General features: G+C 38.7%; 1 protein-coding gene across 9 annotated transcripts; it reads left to right on the top strand.

Annotated features, from left to right (window-relative positions):
* Positions 1-212: 212 nt before the first annotated feature.
* LOC111336178 (uncharacterized) lies at positions 213-25,960 on the top strand. 9 transcript variants are annotated; one of them, XM_022942220.2, is made up of 23 exons: positions 213-347; positions 5,286-5,523; positions 5,751-5,892; positions 7,486-7,546; positions 8,060-8,152; positions 8,274-8,348; positions 9,654-9,749; positions 9,958-10,053; positions 10,230-10,316; positions 11,134-11,202; positions 11,454-11,540; positions 12,133-12,228; positions 12,789-12,848; positions 13,635-13,703; positions 14,515-14,598; positions 15,105-15,233; positions 15,568-15,672; positions 21,199-21,336; positions 22,363-22,400; positions 22,755-22,782; positions 23,760-23,842; positions 24,410-24,698; positions 25,045-25,960. In XM_022942220.2, exons 4-23 carry the CDS (start codon positions 7,513-7,515, stop codon positions 25,356-25,358), a joined length of 2,070 nt encoding a protein of 689 aa, XP_022797955.1. In that variant the 5' UTR covers positions 213-347; positions 5,286-5,523; positions 5,751-5,892; positions 7,486-7,512; the 3' UTR covers positions 25,359-25,960. The 9 variants fall into 9 exon arrangements, with proteins under 9 accessions (XP_022797955.1, XP_088588994.1, XP_088588992.1 ...); XM_088732868.1 differs by having other exon boundaries at positions 7,420-7,546; positions 24,413-24,461; XM_088732866.1 differs by having other exon boundaries at positions 7,420-7,546; positions 24,413-24,698.
* The last annotated feature ends 62 nt before the right edge of the window (positions 25,961-26,022 follow it).

The following is a 26,022-nucleotide window of genomic DNA, read 5'->3' as shown; positions in this document are numbered from 1 at the left end:
TCCACGTTTCAAAACGCTCTGCTGCCTTTGCTCTCCTAAATTTTTTGTATTGTTGACTATAGGGAAGATAATGATAGTCCAGCACCCTACATATCAAAGACAAACAGAAGGATCGTGCGTGGAATTCTCATGTTAATGTGAGGTACAAAGTGGAACGCGAGTTTCCTACCAGTAGTACAAAGATGATCAAGAGCTTGAAGGAAAAACCTCGCATACCCTCGCCTTAAAACCTGTTAGAATGCAAGATTTCGGGTGCTATAGATGCCTGGCAACTCGTTTAGGTGATGCAAGAGTGGAAGGGAAATCAAACCCTGCAGATCTGAACGTTACATCACCTCATGGAAAAAGTGAGAATTATTGTTTTTCCTTTTATTCTATGAAACGTGTTTTAATAAGCCAGCAAGGACCGGGTTGTTTTTGAAAGCTATTATCATGACTCTTTATGAAATGGTGCGCGGGAAATGGGGGGGGGGGGGATATTTTAGCAAAGGGGAGAGGGGGAAGAATATCTACCAGATGGTCAAGTCGGCATTCACGCTCTGTTTCACCTTGTGTGGTATGGTATGGTATGGGATGGTATGGTATGGTATGGTATGGTATGGTATGGTAATTTTATTTATACACGGTATTTCCTTCAGGTACACTTACATTTTAAGAAAAGAAAACTAACTACCTAACTAAACTAGAATCTAAGATAAAAAAAACCAAAATAATTTAGATGATAAGAAAACACCTGCTTTTCAAGAAGGCTGTGTGTAAAAGTAACATATCGCTAATTAAATTATTTCACTGAATCGAAATTGAGGTCCCGTAATTTTCCCTTAAATACAATAGGGGATGTCAATTGCCGCACCTCCAGAGGCAAGCTGTTCGATAACACACTTCCGCTATAGGAAAGACTTCTTTTATAAAATTCAGTGCGGAGTTGTGGAACATCGACCTTGTATAAGCAGCCACGTCATCCCTGACTATCTCAATTTCGAGTTTCCCTCCGCCTTTGTGTTCGTCTAATACCGTGACTGCTCCTCTTCCTTTGATAAAAACTCCTCACAAATGAGGACGGGGGGCATGCGAACTTTAAGGCACCGAACATATTTTTTTTTATTATCCCAATAGAACTCAAGACTTTAACAGAGCTCAAACATAATACACAAAATCGACTTGATATTCTTCTTGAGAACTCATGTCGGGCTGTTGATGGATGGAGGGAAATAGCTCATCGAAATGGAATGGATGATGACTCGGTGAAAACTTTGGAGACTAAACATGACCCTGGAAAGCGGGTTATGGAGTTTCTACGGGCATATAAACCGGAATTAACAGTTTGCAGTTTTTGTAAGATGCTCAAAGAAATAAAACGCCTCGACATTGTAAAAGTCTTGGAAGACGAGCTAGTTAGTGACTTAAAGAAATAGGGAAGAATGATCATAGCATCCTAGCATCAAATCTTCTTTTTCTACGTTTACCCCAGTTCGCAGACATGTCAACTCGCCGATAACCTATTTTCTGACACCATTAGTCCTCTCAAAGTCTTTCTCACAGCTTTCAGTGTTGTCCCACTCAACCATCGCTGTTGAAAGGAAACGTTTTACGGTTCGTTGCGCGTGTTAACCACCAACTGTCCCATTATTCTCTTTATTAGTTTTCCACTATGGGTTTTTAAAAACTAATTACAATCAATACTAAATCAAAACTCATGAACTTTAAAACATGTCTCAATCCTAAAAAAAACTACCGAGAAATTCCTTTGAATGTCTCTTGAAGGTTGGCAAATTGACACATTCTTTTACTTCACGTGTGAGAGAATTCCAGAAACTCGTTGCACGATATAAAAATGTGCGTTGTCCTGAAGCTGACTTATAAGCTGGGATATTCAAGTTATGCTTATATCTGGTATTACAATCATGAACGCAAGCACGTGTCTTAAATCTATGACAAAGGTTGCTGGGGGCTAACCCCTTGACACATTTCAATGCTAAAACTCCAAGTGTGTATTTAAGAAAACTGGATACGGGGAGCCACCTTAGCTCTCTTAATAGCGGTGTTATATGATCAAATTTCCGCTTTCCAGTGATAATTCTTCAAGCGAGATTCTGAACTTTCTGCAACTTCGAAATATTTTTCATTGAAGTATTAGACCAAACCGCAGAAGAGTAATATAGCTTACTAAACACTAAAGCATTTATAACCCATTTAGTGTCTTAGCATCAAACAGATGCTTCACCTTATTAATCTGACATAAGCTACCTATGCGCGAAGATACTGTTTGGGTAACATGTTCATCATAGCTTAGAGTACTGTCTATCTGCAAGCCAAGATCCCGAGCAGAAGGAGATGGAGTGACCTTCTTTCCAAGAAGGGTGACATGAAAATCAGCGGGCAGCCTCTGAAGCATCTGACGTGTGCCCAACACCAGCAGCTTGGTTTTCTCTGGATTTATGAGAAGGCTGTTGTAACAACACCATCTTGCAATTTTTTCTAAGTCCTTGTTGATCTGTTGAGTCATAATGCTAGCTTTAGCAACTGGGAATGAAAGATATAACTTCGGATCATCAACATATGACTTTAGAGAACACACGTCCGGTATAGAAGGAATGTTATTGAGGTAGATAGTAAACAGGGTGGGTCCCAAGATTGAACCCTGTGGGACACCATGTGAGATAGCTCGCAAGCTTGAGGTCTCAGCGCCAATCCTGACACATTGCAGCCGTTCAGAAAGGTAGCTTTTGAACCAATCCGAGGATGCGCGAGAAACACCTAGCGCCTGTAGTTTTGCAAGGAGGATTGCATGATCTACACTATCAAATGCCTTAGAAAATTCCAAAAGTACCACAAGTGTGACTTTCTTTGCATCCATAGCCTCCAGTGCCTTATCCGTGATCATGACATTAAGGGTTTCACACGAATGAAGTTTTTTGTTACTAAGGCGCTTTTTGATGGTCATATATGTCATTAACTGATTCAGAGCGACACGTTCACAAATCTTTGACGCAGCAGGAAGTAACGAGACTGGTCGATTGTTATTTGGTATCTCATGATCTCCATCTTTCGGAAGTGAAACAACTTCAGATATTTTCCACGCTGTAGAAAAAACTGACGACAATAATAAAGATCGATTCACAATGTCCGTCAATACAGGAAGAATACAAGGTGGCGCATCTTTAATCACAGACATGGTAACTTTATCAAACCCCAGGGCTTTATCAGACGAAAACGACATTACGGCTCTAAAAATCTCATGCCTAGAAACAGCGCGTAGAAACAGTGCCTAGAAACAGTGTTAGATTGAAAGTAATAGCCAAAATCTAACTCTCTACCATGTAGCTCTTGGAATAGATATGGCCCTTAGAAAGGAAATGTTGTCTCCACATTCTTCGGAGTTCCGACAGTGTGCTTACCGACCCTTACCATTAAAAGTTGAAATCTCAGATTACGTATCATAACTAAACTATCTGTTTTTTCCTAACATTCCTTCTTGAAGTTGTAGCTATCGTGGGCTCCTGCTCTGTCGCCGAAATTTTCTCGTAGAAACCACGAAAGCAGTCTGAAATTAAGATCCTGAAAAGCTAAAGGCCAAGAATTGATTTCGAGTTGCCCGAGCCCTGAAAGGGCGAGAAAAATACCAGCAACGAGTAAAATGTCCGCTCGTATTTTATGACAAACCATTGAATAAGGGATTTACTACTCCACTATTAATTCACTTTTCAGTATTTTTATTTTAGTTGCCGGCGAGATATGACCTACGTCCTTATCTGTGCATCGTATCGATTGCACGAGGAGCACGCAAATGAGTTGGGAAATTGCGACACCGACTGACAGGGTTACTCGTACCCGGCAGACCGGGTAACCCGCCTTGGTGGTTACCCCATCTCTCTTGATCACTTTTACATCTTGTAAACGTGATCAAGATAAAACTGAAGAGATTTTATGGGCAGACGGGTTACCTCACCCAGGCGGGGTACCTTCACCTCCCTGGGGTACCCGCCTCCATGTAAACAGGCCCAAGCTAAATATGTTTATCGAGGCATTGGCACTTATAAATCACCTTTAACCAACAAAAAAGTTAACGTCATTGAGAATATGAGCTTATTTCTTTCCTGAGAACATCTACTCAAATTACTGTTAAGAAATGTTCATGGCATACCCAAGTTATGACGAATCATTTTTGGGACTGCTGCTATCCCTTACTGCCGCATGACAGGACAGAAAATGCGTGCACTTTAAGTACCTCCCGTTGTCCCACACTAAGCTTTAGAAAATTTTTCTAAGCCTTTGTATGGGACAACGAGAGGTACTTACAGTGCACGCGTTTTCCGTCATGCCTTAAGGTCGTTTCGCCTTTGAGTGATCTCGGTTTCGCTAAGGACCAGATCGAAACGTCTCAAGTCCCTCCGCTAAAGGCAAAATAGGTCATTGTTTAAGTCACTCACAAACATTCCCATTCCCGTCTCGATTAAGCAATTAAAGCACTAGAAAGACGCTTAACCTACGTGAAGTTTAATGATTCCGTCACCTGTAACGACGTGAACAAAGCTATCTATTGATCCCTTATTGGCAGGAAAAATTTCAGACACGCACCACCCATTTTTCGATCGGCAGAGCTTTCTCGACCGTGGTTCATTTGCAAATTACTTTAAAGCTTGTGGCTGATTGGGTCGTTGGTTTTTTATTGTTGTTTGATTGACGAAGTTTACAGCTGAAAAAAGAATATCCTTAAGGGTCTTCCTTCCTGTTCATTAGAATGATCTGACTGAAATGACTGACAAAAACAGAGCCAACTGCTTATTATTAAAAACTGGATCATTGGATAATGCAATTCAAGACTTTTTATTGGCTTAGCCATTATGGTATATCAGCCAATATACCATAATCTACAAATATGGTAAGCGTACGCGTCAGCTTAAAATCAAAAGGGAGCTAAAAAATTCAGTTTCTTCTTACAAAATAATAATTTCTTGAGGGCGTTTTTAATAAAACAATTATTCCACTCGCGCTTGTTGGATATGAGATGATTATAGCCAACTCGGCGCTACGCGCCTCGTTGGCTATCTATCATCTCATATCCAACGCGCGCTCGTGGAATAATTGTTAATTGTAGTTTAATTACCCGTATAAATTTTAGATAACGATCCTTTGTCTACGACTAAGTCATCTGAAGGTTTTCAAAATACTTAACCGACTTCCCTTCGAATCCACCGTTCCCACGTCCATTTTCGATCACCTTTACCTTTATGATCACGGTGTACCATTGTACGCTTTGACTTTTGACTTTGATTTTGCTGTAGCCATTGGCAAGATAAACACGCTCTGCACATGGTACTAATGACGAAGGAATTCGAGGTACAGAAATGTTCCCGTTCCCGTTCCCGTGACGAAAACGTACAAAAGATGCTGCGAGAGATGTCCTGTGGACAGAGTGACAAGATGTTGTAGATCTAGAAACATTAGTCACCTTTTGAACACGTCATATTTGGTCATGCCTCAGCGAAGTTCAAGTGTTTTTCCGCAGTGGACGCACATTTGGTAAGCTTGCACTCGTTTAGTTTGTTTGGTTGTAATCCCCACTGTTATTTCGCGATTCTTTCTCGTAATATCACTAAAGTTTTAACTCTTAGATGTGTTTGTTGGTGAAAGCTTACATAACGAACGAAAGCAAACTGTAATATAAACGGACTGTTGCTTCTCAGTTGCGATCGACTTTGACAGCCAAGAGCCTTCGGAATAATGTATTACAAATGCATTTCGTTTAGACAAATTGTGGCTCGTAAACCTGGCTACCATCAAGATTGAAAGAAATTGAGCAAACCGATGTCACAGCGAAGAAATGGCTCACATATTTACGTAGAAGAACCTATTTCCTCGTGGAGAGATTGAGAGCATCAAAAAATATTGGTGAGTGTTTCATTGTTTGATACTAGTTAAAAGAACTCTCCCAATGATTCAATGTCTCGACAACAGCTTATTGTGCGAAGATGTTTAATAAACGCTCAGCAAGCTTCGTATTCATCGAACAAATTTTTAGCAGTTCACGAATAAAATTATTTGCGGTTCAAAGGATATTTGACTAAAACTGATGGCCAGAACTTCTTTATAGTTCAGAATTTCATCACACAGGCATTTCAAAACCAAATTTTTCAGTTCTTTAGGAATCTAATCCTAGAGATTTCACGGGATAATGCATTAGATATATAGTTAATTCATAATACTGAAACCCATCTCACCCAGCGGGATTCTTAATTTTATGATATGTAAGCATGTTTTAACAAGTTTGTGCGGTTTAGGGCGTAATCAATGATAATCACGTTATTGACCAAACAGGAGGTCGAGATGGCTGGATATTGGCCGAGTCCGAGACGAAGTCGAGGTCCATAAAACGCTAAAAAAAGAACGAGGCTAATATCCAGCCATCTTGACCGAATAAGCTTGGTCAATAAAGGATTTACTATAAAGCAAAAGGATCTCGCTTTGATAAGAATCAAGAATGACTTGTCTAATTCGAGAGCTGGGAAAGAAAGCTCACTGTTTCCCGAGCGGGCGAGATGGCCAATCAGAACACAGGATTCGTTTCCTCTTGCCCACGCGTTCTGCGAGCTATCTAATCAGAAGATTTGTCTTTGTCTTGTTCTTTTGTGAGCACAAGCACTGATCTCTGACGGAGAAGAAAGGTATCCATAGACATCATGCTGAAACTCCAGTCTGATGGCCTGATGGCCGGTGTAGTTCTCTTTAGAGAGAAAAAGGTTGCAAGAAATTCGTGGTTAATCTTCAGATACAGAAGTTTTTATTTAGTTAAATGCTATGTGAACGTCAGCATTGAACGATATTACCTTTGATGGGTTACACGAGAAAAAAAGGAATTGAATTAAAGTGCATAAGTGGAAAGCGTTCGCGAGAGGGTCAAAGAGTTCATTGCTGTCATTCTTATCATGATTTACGATCGATGTAAATGCATTTTTGTGGGAACCCGCATAGCAAAGGTCTGTCAGACTGCATGATTTATTATCTGAATACATTTTTGTGGGAACCCGCATGTTAATCACCAACTCCAGATTTTCTCGTAGCACAAGGCAAATTTGACTCCAAGTAAACGTCATCAATAATTTTACTATTGCTGACAAGGGTTGTGCAAAAGATGTACATGGAGTTGCCAGACTTGATTCTACTATCATGCTAGGTTCAACTCAAACGATATTGTCACTGAGAGAAAGAAAATAAAAGTATCATCTCTTACTCTAAAATTAAAAAAAAGCAGGAGACAAATAACAAATTTGTCAGTAAAACACAGTATACTAATACTTGACTTCTTCGACATGAGTGAATTTGAAGAAGAGGGTAGACATTGGAAATTTTACGACAAACATGAGTTAAGAGGACAAATGTACTAACCTCATTAAAAACTCTGTAGTATTTGCATTTTAGGAATAAAACCTAAGTATTCATTGCCTAAAGATCGGTGAGCAAGAAGGAAATGCTCATTTTCTGTAGAGAACCATAAACAGAGGCCATAAAGAGATGCAGAATAGCAGAGTGTCTCTGGGCGATGAAGGTAATTTCCAAATGTAGGAAAATTATCTACTTTACTATTCGTATTACCTGACAGCTTAGTCTTCTGATTAAACCCAAATTCTCTGGATGGCTTCTTCAGATAACTTTGTGATGGAATATTTGTAATTTGTTTTTCTTATTTCATGGAAGGTTTGTTTGATGGTTGATTTGTTGTCTCGGTCGTTTCGCGGTCCTTTGTTTACTTTGATGGTCAGTATAAAGATGATTGGTCGCTCAAGCCACTTGGTTGATTAAACTTATTGGTTGACGGGATAGTTAGCTTGAATTGGTCAGCCGGTTGGCTGGCTATTTGGTTGGTTCTTTGTTTGCATGGTGGCGAGTCTTTTGGTAGGTTGTTTAGCTCTTTTGTTGAGTTTTTTTGACGGGACGATTAGCTGGTTGGTTAGTTGTTTGGCTGGTTGATTGCCTAGTGAACAATCATATAAATATCATATTTCTGTTTGTATATAAATGTACTATGTAGTTCTTTTTTTCATATTTTCCTCCAATTAAGATTGTGCGGAGAGGAATAATGTTGATCTCAGAAGAGTGACGGAGGTTTCTGTTGGAGCCCATCAAATGCTTTATTCTGAAATGGGACACCTCGGTGAGAACTGAATTATACACAGTGAAGTCATCGATGGTCTGAATCTAGCTACAGAAGTTAAAACATTAGCGGGCTTTCTTTGAATTGCAATTTACTGAAACTTCTCTACCCACAATTACAGAGACTCTTCATAAAAAGCTTGAAACTTCCCGAGAACACGCAAAGAAGCTCTTACAAGGGATGGATGAAGTGAGAGGTAAGGTAACACCGCCATGGTGTATCCCAAGGCTCAATTCTAGGCCCCTTGCTTTTTATTGCCTACGTCAACGACCTTCCACTACATGTGAGTTCTGCTGAAATTGATCTCTATGCCGATGACACGATATTGATTTCTGCTGCTCATTTTGAAAATATTGATAACTTACAAAGTTCACTGACCACAGCGATCTCCGAGGTCAACCAATGGGCAACAGCCAATAAACTTCCTCTCAATGAGAACAAGACAAAAGTGCTTACCATCACTGGTAAGCGACTCTCAACCAGAATTGAACATGATCTTGAGGTTCTTATTAATGGAAAGCAACTTGAAAATATGCAATTTGCAAAACTTTTGGAACTGGAGATAGATTAAGAATTAACATTTATTCCTCATATTGATAAATTATGCAAGAAATTATCGCAGAGAATAGGTATTTTGAAGAAGATCAAATACTGCTTACCACTAAAACATCGCCTTCTATTTTATAATGCTATGATGAGACCAGTAATGGATTATGTAAATGTTGTTTGGTCCAGCTATGACAAACATTGCCTTAACCGTGTCTTAAAGCTGCAGAAAAGGGCTGCTAGGATTATTTTAGATGCTGATTCTCGATCCTCCTCTGCAAAGTTATTTAACAAACTTAAATGGTTACCTTTTTATGAACAGGCCAAGATAGCAAAATGCTCCATTGTATATAAACGGTTACAAGGAAATGTACCTGCTTACTTAAAAACTTTGCTGAAACTTTCTAGTGAAACTCACTCACGAGAAACCAGAGATGCAAATTTTAATTTAGCTTGTCAGATCGTTAAACGTCAAAAGGAAGGAGGAAGAACTTTCACAGCGACAGCATGTAAAACGTGGAACACCCTGCCACTATCGACTTGAAAACTGGCCACCTTAAGTAGTTTTAAAACATCACTCTGGAAGAGCATTTTCAATGACCAACAGGTTTTAAATCATTTTACTCTGTAATTTTCATAGCTCATTTTTATGTAGTTAAGCCATAGTTTTTAATATCTCTAATATTTTTATTGTATTTTTAGCGCTAGGAGGGCCACTGGTTTATTAGTATTCCTTACTATTTTAGTGCTACCCTCATTAAATCGAGCCTTTACTTACTTACTTACTTACTCAAATGGTTACATCTTTTTGTAGGCGCGCCGTTAATATGGGAAGTCTATCGTCTTATTATCTGCTTATTAAAACTTGGGAGTGGTACGCAAGACTTTGGTATTTTTTCATAATTCCCATGCAATCTCAGTTCTTTGAAAAAATATACTGCTTTTTTTAATCAAGAATTAACGGAGAGGGAACATGATTTAATGACGAGGGAGCTGCACACCTCCACAGAAGCCCGGGAAAAGGTCTCAGAGATGATAAGTGAACTTAGAGGTAAGAAGGCAATGAAACGCTCAGTTTTTCTGTAAGCGACGAGAAGGAAATGAAACGTTCAGTTTTTTTTTTTTTAGTGTTTCTTTTTATTTCCGATTATTATTTTAAGATATTCTGCCTACAAGAACAATTGAGTCTTCAGTTTGTAATAACTCTCATTTAAGCCAGGTCCTTTACAACAAACCAATCGTTCCTTTTTTAACTTAAGCATCCGCCAAGGAAGAAAGAGAGTCAGTGATGAAAGAGCTGGAATCATGCAGAGAAGCCAGAAAACAACTTTCACAAGAGATGATTGAACTTAGAGGTAGGGCGGAGACATTGGAACTTTCACCTTTTTTGTAAGCGTGTCCATTGATTGATTTACGATATTACTGTCAATTATGATCATTCGCCTATAAAAATTATTTAAGTCTTAAATGTATTGTCATAATTCCTTGTCGGGACACCTTCGTTATGGTTCTGTTGCTCTTTCAACTCCAGCATCCATGGAAAGGGAGAAGGAGTTATTGACGAGAAAGCGGAAAGTCTACAAGGAAGCCGGAAAACTGGGGATGAGTGAACGTGCAGGTAAGGATGCAATGAAAGCTACAATCTTGTGTAAGTATTTGAACCTGATTCTGGCTTGTTTCTCGCCTTGCCTTGTTTGTAAACGCCGGAAAAAATACACGGTACCGGCCATCTTAATACACTGTTTCGCCGTATATCTTGCTTTCTTTTAAGATTTTGTAGTTTTTCTTTCTACGAATTTAACTTTGATGCTTTCTCTAACTAAAGAGAAAAAATATATTGAAAATCTTTGTGGGGAATTAGTGAGGAACCCACACTGTCACTGTTCTCTTCCAGAATTTATTTCTCGAAAAAGCAGGCAGAGCAACGTTAGGCGAAGTCTCTGGCCGACTAAAAACTACTCACAATGATTTTCTCATCTCATGAACACACCTTGATCAAACCGTAAGTTGATTGGCTATAAAGTTCCTCCCAACAAAGATAAACAAACTGATTTATCGGAGCGGACAGATCGTGACACTCGATTTCCGGCAGATAATTTTGAATGGTTACAATACAAATTATCCTGTTTCCGACATTTTCATCACATTTCATTGACAGTAACCTTGAAGGTGCGTCATTCAGCCTTGCACCCTTTTTTTAAATGACCATAGGAAGATTTTGCATCATTCTTTGCAGGAACTGATCTGTTATCTACGCCATAGGAACGAAGGTGCCAAGTCACAGGGCTAATTACCACCGCTTCTAGCCATTGATAATGATTGGCTTGGTAATTAAAGAATGCCAAAAGGTTTCTTTTCTCTGTAAAATAATTATTATTCAGGAATCTGGAAATCTACAAATATAAATCTTATTTTTTTCTGTTCCGTCCTTTTAGCTGCATCACCATCAAATGAATCTGATGAAACGGATGCTTCCAGCCCGACGCTTTTAAGAAAATTTACAGGTATCATTTTTAGAAGCAACCTCGTCAAACAACTTTGGTCTATGTCCGTTAGTGGACAAGATATGTTAGTTGGTGGACACGATATGTCAGTTAGTGGACACGATCAGCAAGGGATGGGCAAACGAAAAATCAACCACCGCCTTTTCCCGCCCCCTCTTTTAGTTGTCTCTATTGACCAAAATCGGGACCTGGTTACATAAAGCTGAGCCAGAAAAAAGGGAAACGACAACTTTTTTTTTCTTTTCTTGTAGGACTCTTTGTTTCATCCAAGTCGACAAGATTGCGAAAGCATTCACAACAAAAAACTCAACAGAAAGAGTTTGACGTAACCACAGAAGGTATTTGTTTTATTACTTGGGAATCAGAAAATATCTGAATGCATACTTCCTTTAGTTTTATTCTTTTTTCGTTTCCTTTTAACCCAACGAATATTTCGAAGAAGGGGAAATGTATACACGAGCCGAATGTTTAGCCCTGCCTTCCTTTCTAATTCAAAGACGCATTAGTTATGCAACACCGGGCGTGGTTTGCTATTCGGGGCTCAATCCTGCTGTAATCGGAGTCATCCTTTGGTAACATCCGTGAAAACATGACAACATTTTGCATAATGATGGTATTGCAAAAGGTAAATATGTCTCTCCAATTGTTACAAAGGTCGTTAATTTGAACTTTTAGCGCCCCGGCGGGGACTAAATTCTCTTACTGAACCATCTTCTTTTGGTTTGGGTCTGCTTTCTACTGCTCGAAAACCAAAGGTCGTGTATCTGAATGTGGGTCAAGCGAACACGCGTGCGAACGAGCGAGGAGGGTGCGTTTACCTGATTATACCTAAAATCCTTAATCCTTATTTCTGTTTCTGCTTGTGAAAACGTATCCCTTGAAATGCTTTCTTGCTAAGCTAATAAATCAGGCCGGTTTATTCAACTTAAGCATCGACCGAGAGGAAAAAAGAATCACTTGACAAAGAAAAGGACAACTCCGGAGAGGCGGAAAAACAGCTTTCAGAGGAGCTGAATGATTCAAGAGGTAAGCGGGTACTGAAACGTTTATCTTTGTGCAAGCATTTCTTTTGATTTACGGTCGAAATTGAGTCAAAGAATATCTGTCCATAAAAATCGGTAATGGTATTCAAGTGTTTAATCTATTGTCATAACCCTCAATCAAGACACCCTCATCATAGCAAAAAAAATGCATCCAAGGTGAGGGGAAAAGAGTTAATAACAATTGGGCTCAAAACCTTCTTTTGAGAGACTATTACTTTTAATAATGGCCCGTTACTATCATGATCCGTGAGTCCATTGACCGATGGTCGAAAAACCTAATCACAACAGTTCTAGGTTAAATCCCGTGGCTTTAAATTAAATACATTGCCGTAGCTCTCAATCGTACTGGTGAACCTGTATTAAGTGGCACCGTATTAAGCGGTCACGGCTCCTTTGTTCCGCCTTAATCACTGTAATTTCTTGGGGTCACCCTTTACTAAGCCCCAAAGGCTCATTTGTATCGTCTTCCACCTAGTTATTACAATACAGATTAGGGTATTATTAAAAACGATACAGAGATCTTGATTTTTGTTTTGTTTAAAGATCATTTCAAGGGACTAATGGAAGACCATGAAAGCGTCAAGGAAACGGAAAACCTTGGAGGTAGACATTAAATAACATAGGACTATGTCGGTCCGAACATGTTTGACAGCAACTTGCTTTAAACTACACAACAATAATAAGACAACTGAGTGGAATGTAATGGGCAAAGGCTACAAAGAGAAGGCTCATCGTCAGTGAAGGACATCAATATGATGTCAAACGCGATTTTTGCAAGTGTGAGAAGGGATTTTTCCATTAATAAATAGTATAATTACCAAATTGAATTGGTTTTGTTTCGCTACACTTTATGATTTATCTTAGGAACCTCTAATCATAATGTCCTCCAAGAAACGAAACCAAAAGAAGAATCATTTGAGCACTTGATGCTTTCTTTACAAGCCCCTCAAATTTTTCTGAATCAGTTCCCTTTTGTCAATATGATTGCTCTGGTCTTGGTCTCACGACTAAGGAAACTTGGTTGTTTGTTATGAGGTGTGTCTATTCGCCTTGCAATTCTGTTAAAATGACCGAAACGATAAGAAAATCTTGTATCGTTCTCTTCTGTCATCTGAATCGCAACACTGAGATGCCTCGCTACAGAACTAATTGCAGTCTACGCCGTCCATTTTAGCGATGTCTACACTGGTTTTATGATGATATAACGCCAAATTTGTTGTTTGTGCAAGCTATAAAAAAAACCTTTTTTTTTAAAAGACCAAGCACCAATTCGTTAAGTTCGTAATTCGGGAGTGCTTAAATGTTGCTCTTCCCCGAAGCACAAATAAGTGTTCAGGATATCAGGAAATCTTCGGCTGACTATTTTTGTTTCTTTTCTTTTTGTCTTAGCTACGTCGCCATCAAATGAATGTGTTGAGCTGGATGCATCAAGGTCAACGCTTTTCAAAAAGTTTAAAGGTATCATTTCCAGAACTGAGCAACTTTTCCAATGACGTTCGAAAATACTGCGCGAAGAGGTAGCAGAGTAGTGACTTAGGTCACTTGAGCCTTACAGCCAATAAAATCACGGGAAAACTAGCCGATCGACTTATACCAACCAGACTCACAACATTCGACTAACAACAATGATAATTTGGTATATCAACTAAGCTGAAATTGTAAATTGGCCACCGTAAAGAGTTAAAAAGCTGACGTTTCGAGCGTTAGCCCTTCGTCATTCGCTTTGACGAAGGGCTAACGTTCGAAACGTCAGCTTTTTAACTCTTTACGGTGGCCAATTTACAATTTCAACTTAGTTGATATACCAAATGACCTTGTTACCCCACACCGACGCAGCACCACAGTTTCTTTAGAAACTTACCCCCTTTATTTATTTGACAACAGCGATGATGACGTCCGCTCAGGTTGTCGAAACGTGAGTCACCACTGCCAAGAACATTCCTTGTCAGGACTCAGTACACTCACCCGGACGATCAGACTACATTATCACATGTTATCCCCGGGTTCAATCTGTTTACTGTTCAAGCTTCTGATTAACCATTCTCGAGTCCAACTTATCCAAGCTGTGATTTCTATTATTCACAAAATCATCATGCGAACGTTCCCGTATCAGAACACTATGCATCCGTTGAGAAGCCCGTCCAAACCAGCCAAGTTTAACGTATAGGGCGAAGCTGACCCAGAAGAATCACATTGGTCACCAAAATCTTAAAGCTGGGTCATAAAAATGAGAAAATTACAACATGTGCATGTTTTTATCGTTTCTCAGGTTTTTTTGTCTCATCAAAGTCAAGACGACAGAGAAGGTCTTCAAATGAAAAAAAACAAAAAGAGCTTAAAGTTAACACCAAAGGTAATTTATTTTCATTTCGGTATAAAAGTTTTTCTTACCTTCAGGAAATGAAGTCACCCATGACAAACAGTATTAGGATGAGACCAGTATGTCCAGTCCAGTCCTGTTCCGTAAAATGCTGGAAATTGTCTGTAGTACAGTAGCCGTTTTATAGGCTCGTTTCTTGAAAATCAACCCTTTCGTCATAACAAGAGACTGTTTATAACTATAAATCTCTATATATTTACGTAGTTTCAAGTCCACTGTAGAAGTTCATACTCGAAAGATACCATGAATTACCCCGTTCCTATTTTCAATTTCACAAACGAAAGCTCCGCCAACCTGAATTCTTGAAATCTTATCGGGCCAAAAAAGTTACCCTCCAAACTAAACTTAGGCTGGGTCTATAAATTCGACAAGAACAATTCCATTTTTAAACTTTCAGGAGATTAAACAAAAATTCTCGAAAAATTATATCGGCGTGAGACATCATCCATTTCTTCACTAATTTTTATTTATAATCGTAGCTTCTTTAGGTACGCAGCTGTTAGCCGGCCCAAGTCATGAAGACTATCATGAATATCGTCAAGGGCACAATGAGATAACAGACATTCAGGATATTTTAGAAAATGACGAAGTGGAAACGGGCACTACTGGTAAACGAAATTTAAGGGTTAAGAATGCTCCAGAAACCATGTCATGATATTTATCGCTACCTTTGACTAAAATGAATATGCATAAAACGAATGAAATTGGCTGCATTATTATCAATTTCTGTTCTACATCCAACAACACACAAAAAAAAACATCCACAGTATAAATTTACGTTTTTTTATTAAAATTTCACCAACGTATAACCTGATGTTACCTAGAAATCATCGTTGAACCACTTTAGCCTCAGTTCCTTACAACCTCTCGAGGATCCAGCCGCATGAAAACAAACTTCCATCTCCTAAAAACTCTACTAATTTTTCGTCTATCTTCTTCAAGCCTTTGTGTCCGATACACCACCGAGACCGAGAAAGAAGACGAAAAGCCGCTCAACTAATGATGCAACAAACTGTTCTCAGGACAGAGAAAGTGATAACGAGGGAGGTAAACATTATTATTAAAAACTAGATCATTGTATAATGCAATTCAAGACTTTTTATTGGCTTAGCCATTATGGTTTGTCAGCCAATATACCATAATCTACAAATATGGCAAGCGTACGTGTCAGCTTAAAATTAAAAGGGAGCTAAACATTTAATACAATTTAATAACTTAATTTAACGTTTTTAATAAAACAATTATTTCACTCGCTCTTGTTGGATATGAGATGATTATAGCCAACTCGGCGCTACGCGCCTCGTTGGCTATCTATCACCTCATATCCAACGCGCGCTCGTGGAATAATTGTTAATTATCTGATCAAATTACCTGACATACAGGAGGTCTCAACTGGGTGATGGCTCTTACGGATTACGGTTAAAATTTTGACCGTGTCAGGAATAACGGTTGTTTTTCATAATTGGCAGCAATGTCACAATCTGATTGGGCCAATATGCCGTTGTCGTTAAGAATAAACACAACGCTGCTCGCGCCAATGTGTCATACAACGTGTTACGCACTGAAAGAATCGTTTTATGACGAATATCGTCGTCGATAAGAGTACAAACCACGCTAAACCACTGTTATTTGTCGATTTGGGAAGAATTTTTACGCTTAACTTAATCTATGACTAATGGTCAAAATCTGTCAACTTAAACGGCTAACGGCTAAATTTTTCTACTGTTTTACGACCAACGGTAAACGCCACTGAGACCCTCATGCAATAGGTCTTTGTAAGTAAATATTCCCTCTGTAAAAGCCCTCAGTATTGGGGAACACACTCAACAAGCATGTAATGACCCAGGAGTCAATTATGACTCTGTACTAAACGCAGCCTGGTGGAAAAAAATCTACAGGGTATTCTGAATGAAAATAATTACATGCCGAAGTACGACTCGTGAAGTTAAACTGTTTTTATCAGCCAACGAAAATGTATAAAGGCACAGTTCAATGCAGTTTAGTTGCTTGCCTTTTTTCCCTAAAAAATATCATAGAAATCGTTTGTGTCCTTTTTTTTAACGTCTTGGCTTTGGTTCAGCTTCCTCAGGAAGGTGTGGTAGGATAGGTGTGGTAAGGCCGATCCTAATCTCCTTGTTAAATATACCGATTTTGGGGTGCGGCACAGTCAGAACAGTTTGGAGAGCGACGGAGAGAAACGTAGCAGTTATGGTACAATGCAATACAATACAATACAATACTATTATTAATTCTCCCCAAGGGGTTTTTCAGAATTAATTTACAATGTGTGTATATAATATAAATAAGACTAATGATATAAATATAACAACTTACATGTACTTGATATAGCAATAACTTAAAATTAGTACTACTAAAAATAACAATCATACTAACTAACAATGTGAAATATTCTATACCAGAAGTTATATGTTGAGATACCAGTATCCTATTTCTTCACTAATTCTGCCTTTGCATGCTTTCTAAATGATCTTAGTGATCGAGCAGTTCTAGTGTTGTTACTGAGGCTATTCCACGCTTTTGCTGCCCTATAAAAGAAACCATGCTGGGCAGCCGCTGTCCTGCATTTTGGCAAGTTTAGATCTTCACTGTTGCGGAGATTGTAACCGTGTGAAGTTGATCGCTTCCCTATTTTACGGCTAATACATGCTGGCACTAAATTATTAACACATTTATACATCATTATCACATCACACAATCGAAGTTGCTCCTCTATAGTTCGCCAGCCAAGAGCTTTCAAGGCCGGTGTAATGTGATCATATTTCCTCGTGTGAGTTAGTATACGGGCAGCGAAATTCTGCATAAGTTGTAGTTTATGGATATTCTCCTTGTAAGTACCAGACCATACAGCAGAACGATAGAATAGTTGGCTAAACACAATAGAGTTAATCATTATCATGATTAAGCCAGAGTCCAGGGTAACACCCAGGTCTTTGGCGGAAGAGACAGGGTATAGTTGCTGTCCAAGAAAGGTTACAGTGACGTCAGGTAGCTTTGATACAAGCTGCCGCGTTCCAAATTGGAAATTGTTCCAAATTTTCCAAACATTGGAAAAAATTATTTCCTCATATTTTCGATACTTTTTCACAGGCCCCTGGTGTCCACCCACAATGACCACTGCTTAGACGAGTATCGTTGTCTCTAAGAGTACAAATCACGCTAAGCCTTTCTTAATTTGTTAAATTTCTTTCTATTTAAGTGAAAGACGAATTTTTACTACTAACTTAATCTACGATTAATGGTTTAAATTTGTGAACTTAAACGGACAACGGCTAAATTTTTTATCCCGTTTCACGTCCAACAGTTAACTCCACTGAGACCCTCATACAATAGCTCCCTATAAAAGTTGTTAATAAAAACTGGATCATTGGATAATGCAATTCAAGACTTTTTATTGGCTTAGCCATTATGGTATATGAGCCAATATACCCTAATCTACAAATATGGTAAGCGTACACGTCAGCTTAAAATTAAAAGGGAGCTAAAAACTTTGTCTATTATAAAGATTTGTCTAATGACTTGGGGGTGTTTTTAATAAAACAATTATTCCACACGCGCTTGTTGTCATCTCATATCCAACATATATCCATATCTCATATCTCATATCTCATATCGCTCAGTCATCTCATATCCAACGTGCGCTCGTGGAATAATTGTTAAATATTCTTAGCTAAAGCCCTCAGTATTTGGGGAACACTCTCAAAAAAGCATGTACTGACCCAAGAGTCTATTGTGACTCCATACTAAACGTAGCCTAGTGGAGAAAAAAAATTACAGGGCATTGTGGATGAAAATTGTTGCATGCCGAAGTACGACTCATGAAGTTAAACTACTTTTATCAGCCGAAATGTCTGAAGGTACAGTTAAATTCAGTTTAGTTTCGTACCCTTCTTCCCCAATAACTATCACAGAAATCGTAAGCGTCCGGCTTTTGTTTTAGCGTTTTGGCTTTGGTTTAGGTTCCTCAGGAAGGTGTAAGGCCAATCCTTCCCTTGTTGAAAACACCGATTCTGGGGAGCGGTACATGTACACCAAGATGACGGACAGTCAGAACAGTTCGGAATGTGACGGAGAGATACAAAAGAGTTATAGTAATTAAAACATGGAAAAAGTGATTTCCTCATATTTTCGATACTTTTAACAGGCTCCTGGTGTCCATCCGCATTAACCAAAACTTATAAATACATATATCTTATAACCAAGCACAAGGGCCGTACTGGGAGAATATCGGCCCGAGGTCTTGACAGCACGGACCGAGCGCAGCGAGGTCCGTACAAAAAAGACCGAGGGCCGATATTCTTCCAGTACGGTCCCGAGCAAGCTTGGTTAATAAGAGATTTATTATACGACTGAAGTTCAAAGGGACACAAGTGCGGTATCATTCGGGACCATTCGGGACAGTGCCCGGTCCAATACTGAGAGAATATTGACCAGCAATAGAACATTTTGATTGGTTGATTTTAGTTATTGGCCCTCTGACTGCCCGAGCTGTGTAATAAGCATATGAAATACTCTTTACTAACGATAAAAACCGACGTTTCGGTGTCATCATGACGCCATTGTCAAGGAGAAATAAAAAATGAAGTTTGTGGCAAGGTGTAACACTAAATTAGCAAAAATATGTTACGAGCTAATTAAACAAATACTTTTGCGCGAATTGAATCGCTTTGCACGTTCAGAGTGGGTTTTAAGTCTGATGAAAAGCATTTCGTTCACCAAACAATCGAACTTGTTACTACACCTTTTCAGAATGCTAAAACGTTTCAGTAGGTCTTTCGGGACTTCGCTGTGCCGTTCGTGGTAGTGTTAATATATTGAAGATGCCTTTCGTTTATGTCCATCCACGCGTGTGTGTAAGTGTCCGCGTGTATAGCCCACATAACCCGCATCACACAGGTCACATTGAAATTGATAAACGACGCGTTGTTGGTTGACAATCTGTGGCTTGATTTCTCGTACTTTAAGATCTTGGCCAACTTTGCGGCTAACAAATACTGGCTGGACAGTTGTCTGCACCTTCATGCTAAGATTCTTGAGCTCTTTCTTAACATAATTTGCTGATTCCTGATCTTTGAAAGGTATGACCACACGAACAATGGATATTGGTTCTTTGGGCGTCTGTGTGGGCTGCGTACCAACAATTCTTGATTGTAAGAAGGTGTTAATGGTAGAATTTCTGCCATTAACACCTTCTTGGTAAATTTCTACCATTAATTAATTAATTTCTACCATTAAGGTGTTAATGGTAGAATTTCTACCATTAACACCTTCTTGGTAAATTTCTACCATTAACACCTTCTTGGTAAATTCTACCATTAACACCTTCTTACAATCAAGAATTGTTGGTACGCAGCCCACACAGACGCCCAAAGAACCAATATCCATTGTTCGTGTGGTCATACCTTTCAAAGATCAGGAATCAGCAAATTATGTTAAGAAAGAACTCAAGAATCTTAGCATGAAGGTGCAGGCAACTGTCCAGCCAGTATTTGTTAGCCGCAAAGTTGGCCAAGATCTTAAAGTACGAGAAATCAAGCCACAGATTGTCAACCAACAACGCGTCGTTTATCAATTTCAATGTGACCTGTGTGATGCGGGTTATGTGGGCTATACACGCGGACACTTACACACACGCGTGGATGGACATAAACGAAAGGCATCTTCAATATATTAACACTACCACGAACGGCACAGCGAAGTCCCGAAAGACCTACTGAAACGTTTTAGCATTCTGAAAAGGTGTAGTAACAAGTTCGATTGTTTGGTGAACGAAATGCTTTTCATCAGAGACTTAAAACCCACTCTGAACGTGCAAAGCGATTCAATTCGCGCAAAAGTATTTGTTTAATTAGCTCGTAACATATTTATACTAATTTAGTGTTACACCTTGCCACAAACTTCATTTTTTATTTCTCCTTGACAGTGGCGTCATGATGACACCGAAACGTCGGTTTTTATCGTTAGTTTTTGCTAGTCTTTGCATTTCTAAATCTTTATTGATAAGAAATACTCTTTACTAATATTAATAATGACAACATAAATCATGATAATGATATTGAGAAGATTTTTTGTAACGATAACAAATGTAACATTAATATCAAACACGAACTACGATGTTTGAGCAATACAGTTTATTGACTAGCAGAACGAGAAACCTAATGCACTGAAACAGCCTAGACTAACTGATCAGGTGCGTATTCTTTACGATAATTACCCATCATTACCCAGTGTGATCACAGTATTAATAAAATGATAACATCGAAAGATAGTTTGTCGTGTAAGCATTAATTTTCATTTAAATAAAGGTTCTTTTCCTTGGTGCGGTGTATTTAAAAGTGCCAACTTTAACGGCAATCCAAATCCGCGCGCGCATTAAGATCAAACGTCGAATTATTAAATTCGAAATTTTTGTTTTTGTTCGATTGTATGCAGCGGACGTGTGAACAAACAAGACTTCATTTTGACTGGTGTATCACTACAAGGGTCAGTCGCATAGTTCATCTCGAAAGAGGAGTAAAAACTATAGGCTTAACCGTTGCTTTTATCTGTCTTCAGGAATGGTTTCAACCAGCCGTGCTATTGATAACCATGTCAGACAAAATCATTTTGAAGCAGAAACCTCAATGCAATTCAACCAAACGACAGATAGGCGGCAAAACTTCCACAATGATAGAGCTCTGCAGCATTTTTCTGGTAATAAAATATTGTGATTTGAATTCATATTTTCAAACAAGGTACAAAACCGCCGCCTGGTTAGCTCAATTGGGAGAGCGCCGGACTGCTGTGCGGGGAGGTCGAGAGTTCAATACCGGCCGGACCAACACTCAGGGTCTTAAAATTAATTGAGAAGAATATGCTTCCTTTCTTTAACATCAAGAAATGGTTAGATATTCTAGTCTTCTCGGATAGGGACGAGTAAATGGAGGTCCCGTCTCCTGCAGGGTTGGGGTAGGAGACGTTAATTTCCCACGCACGAGATTACTGTGTGATGGATGTCCTCCCTGGGGTGGGTTGGGTGGGTAGGTGAAATCGCTATGGACTAAACACGGCATAGAATAGAGACCTTTACCTCTTGCCTTTAAAAATTAAGAGTACTGACGACTTGGTCAAATTAAATCGCAATTACTTCCAAAAACGTGAACTTGAACTAACTGACCAAAATTTAAGTCCTAGAATAATTAAGATCGCTCTTTAGTTGGCGTCAGTGTAGGGCCTTCAAATAGAGCTGAATTGTCTCCAATTCAATATCAAGATTCGGTGGAGGTCAGAGAGAAAAAAAAATGAAAAGAAATATTCAACCTTGTAATGCCTAGAGAGCTATCAATCTACTTATCTCGCGATTTCAAGCAGGAGGGTCCACTGGGGCTTGGAGCCAGAACAAGACTCGGCGTCTCCCTGTTCAAACGTCAGTTATACGTTTGCTTTCCCTCCATTCAGATCGTAGGACCGCGTAAAATTTAAAAAGATTGCTAAAGAAGAAGTCTAAATGTATTCCGTGGTTGTAAGACATATTTTAGTAAAGTTTTTGTGAGCACTCGCGTACATTGGCCTTCATCTTACAGGATCGCGTTGTAAACTTTCATATTGTGCAAATCTTTGAAGCATGATATTTTTATTGGCTTTGATAATCTTCCACCCCTTAGTACCATGAGCTTTAAGTACTATTATCTTACGAAAAAGTATGTGCACATGTGTAATGAAATTTCTCAAACGTTTCAGGATATTACAACGCTTGTAGCTATTTCATTGGTCCACAAGTAAGTGTAATGATGCATAACTTTGTCAGGGCAGATACTAAGCTTGAGAGCAACGACATTTCCCCGAATCCTCTTTTCTTTCCCCTCTATTTTCTTCATGTTTCTCTCTCGCAAACTTAATTGTTCAACAACTTTGGTTACTGATGGAATACACGATTAAGGCTACAGAAGAAATTGATCCAAAGACTTTTTATTTGTTGTCTTCTTTTATTGTTCCTAATTAATTTTCTCTTTTTGAGGAAAGGACGACAAAGAGGAAATCAGTTTAAAAGATTATTCTGTTTTTTCACACGCATAGGAGCACAATGACGTATCAATAATTCCACTTCTAAATTGAAATGTTCCTTCCCTCAGATATACGCTGATCAATTACCGTACACAGGTAAGAGAATGTAAACAAAAGCCAAATTAAAGGACCAGTAGAAAGTCAGTGTGATTGTGTCGGATATACTCAATAAACGTTCGTTGTCGCACTCATTTACTTTATTCGCTATGTCCATGTAAAGCAAAAGGTCAACCGAAAATAGATCACAAAACGCTAACTGATTCGGTGTACTTAGAAACGTAACAGGACATTGAAAAGCGAAACAACATAAAATGAATTTGCGTGACAACATTTGCGGCTCTAGTTCTCAAGAGGATATCCAAACACGTGCTTTCACTAACTCGACTAATTGTTTACTAATCATGTTTCATATGCTGTAGTAAGATTATGACGTCACGGTAACAGTCAGATTTAAGACTGAGCTGTAGCCCTGCTGACGTTTCCATGCCGGGATTTTGACTGATCACGTCTTGTTTGATCTAACGTTGAGCAAGATCGATCGTTCACGTTAGTAAACTTGGTGACAGAAATTTAAATTTTGGCCAGGTAATGAAACGGTCTTTACGATATGCAATCATGGCCAACGTTAATGGCTGTTTTGCACATTCTCCGTTTTCATCGAGCGCCCAAAAAAACTGGCTACCATGCTGGTAATTGCAATAGCTTTTCACCTCAATTTTGGGGCTTAGTTCTCAAACGAGAAGTATTTTCTAAGCCGGCTCTCTCTTTCTTGGGTGTTAGCCCTTGCTCGCAGTTTTCCTATGCGGACATCTCAGCCGGCGATTAACAAATATCTATTTTTCTTCATGTAAAAGCTAAAGTGATATTAGCCTATTCTGTCAGAGTTATAATTAAATCTCAGAAGAATCCCTGGATATACTTCTAACAACTTTTGATGAGAACAAAAAACTTATCCTGCAATGAACTTTGCAAAAAGTTACCCGGATAAAAAGGGGAGTTTCTGATTGATCAAAACTGCAATGTTCTAATTAAAATACTTACTCGTTTCTAACAGAAGTTTTTTCATTTTTAAGGTCTAGGACAACTACTACCAATGCGCCCTTCCAAGTCTTTACCAAGTCTACTATGTGAAAGGGACATTATTCCCCCTCGCGACGTAATGTTATAAAATTTTTCGGACTTCTACACAGGAGATATATAAAATTTTAAAACTTCATTTCACTTAATGTTATACTCCTAGAGTATTCTACTGTTCTTTATGCCAGGGATAAAGAAAACTTATTTTCAGTAATTTGAAATCATAGTTGGTGAGTCTCTTAATCCCAAAATGACCTGAATCAATATTCTCCCTATGCATAAAAAGACAAAAAAGTATCAAAATATTAGGAGGTTTGAGTAAGGAAGAACTCTGCCTTATCTATCATTTAAATCTCTTTCATTGATAACTTTCCCTATCATGAAGGGGCGGAGTTAGCTTGTTTAGTCTTTCTACCACTACTCTTCGGCAAAACTAGCCTTATCTGGGAGCCCATTATCGAAGAACTTTTCTGAGACTCCATGGCTCATTTTGCTCGACCAGAACACCTAAACTCAGGTATTGGTCATGACAATCCTATTTCGGAAGTTTTTATGATGTTACGGACCAACATTCCAGTCAGTTTTGAGTAGCACAGTTCTTAACAAATCGACAAATCAGTAATTAAAGCTTTGGCATTTATCTCAGCAGAGCGAGATAAAGATCGAGCTGCAGCCCAAATCCCAAAAAAAACAGGAAGGTACGAAAGTTATTTTCGAATTAAAAGTTCAGCAGCCTGATAAATATTCCTATCAGTGGCTAAAAGATGGAGCCGAATTGCTGGGAAAGTGCGATGCCACCCTTATCCTTGATCATGTTGAGCTCCGTGAATTTGGCTGGTACACATGTCTAGTTAATTCGCAAGAAAATTCAGGAATCAACTGCGAATCACCACGGGTATGGCTGGATGTTGTCCCTAAAGTCCAGAGTGGAACAAGTAAGAACCGTATGCACGTTTAGGGCGTAATGAAGCCTTAAATCCTCTATGTGAGGATAGCCTGCACGCGCTTTTATACTGGCTATGGTAAACCCTCCCGAGGGAAAGATCTAATCGAATATGTTTAAAGGGGTCTTTTTTGCGAAAAAATCATTGCATACTTGCAAGCCTCTAGTCTTAAAATTCTCAAACACTATAAAACAATGAAATACGAATCTTTTTTAAAGATGACGACAAATAGTGCGCTGATTCAGAAGCATAAAAGAATTTATTCGTTCCTTCCTGTCGTTGTGTAATACATTAAATAGCTTTAGTTTATTATTTATTTTTCTACCTTATTTCATAGGACTAAAAACATTTCAAGAAGTAGACATAACAACTTGTGATAGAATAGCTTTTTTTCTCGATAAACAAGTCCCATATGGTGTTGGCGGCACTAGACAGGCGGCTGCTGTGTTTGGCATGAATGAGGACATGATTGGAGCACTTGGAACATGCAAGACCCCTGGACAAGAGGTCATCGAATTTGTGAAGGCAACCAAACCAGATATAACAGTTTACACACTTTGTAAACAGTTAAAGGGCGACAAAATGAGGCGTATTGATATCGCAAAGATCTTAGAGAACCATCTTACAATCATTACTGAAAGTGAAGTCTAGTTTAAAAGCTATATCTCAAAATTTAACTTAATTTTAAAAACAGTAATATCCCTCACGAACATGTTCTAATTTTCTAGTTTCTTTTAGCGCATACTTGAAGTTTCTGATCAATAGATTAAAGTTCTGATAACAAATGTTTAATCCTTTGAGGTCAGTTGGCCCGCATGTTCGCTCATGGCTACCCGTAGTGAATGTAAGGAGGTGTACTGTAGAGTTCAGAGTCAGTCGACCGTAAGAGTCAGTCTGAGTTAGGATTATTATTCAGAGTCTTTAAGGGTGGTAAAAGAGAAGAAAAGAGACAAAAGTGCATCTTCTTTAAGAATATTTTCGAATAATTGTATTAGAGAAACAAGGATTGGAGAAGACTGGAAAGGACAGAACGGTGTCTTTCGTGCCTTCCGTTATGCGTCGTACCGTCAGCGGATTGCCGCGCTTAAACCAATGAATCTCGAATTACAATTCTAAAACTAGGACACCTAAGATTTAAAATAAGCAACATAACTGTCTTAAAAAAAAATTCCCAAAAAAGATTTTCTGACATCAAATGAAATTGTAGTAACGAAATGAACCCAAAGGAAATAAAATGAAATTCCAAAAAAACATTTTACTGTCTTGATTCCTGCTTACACACAGTTTGTTTCTTTACCAATATTCAATTCTTTAA

The sequence above is a fragment of the Stylophora pistillata genome, chromosome 9, assembly GCF_964205215.1.
Source record: "Stylophora pistillata chromosome 9, jaStyPist1.2, whole genome shotgun sequence".
NCBI lineage: Eukaryota > Metazoa > Cnidaria > Anthozoa > Scleractinia > Pocilloporidae > Stylophora > Stylophora pistillata.
This window is presented reverse-complemented; position numbering and strand designations above follow the sequence as displayed.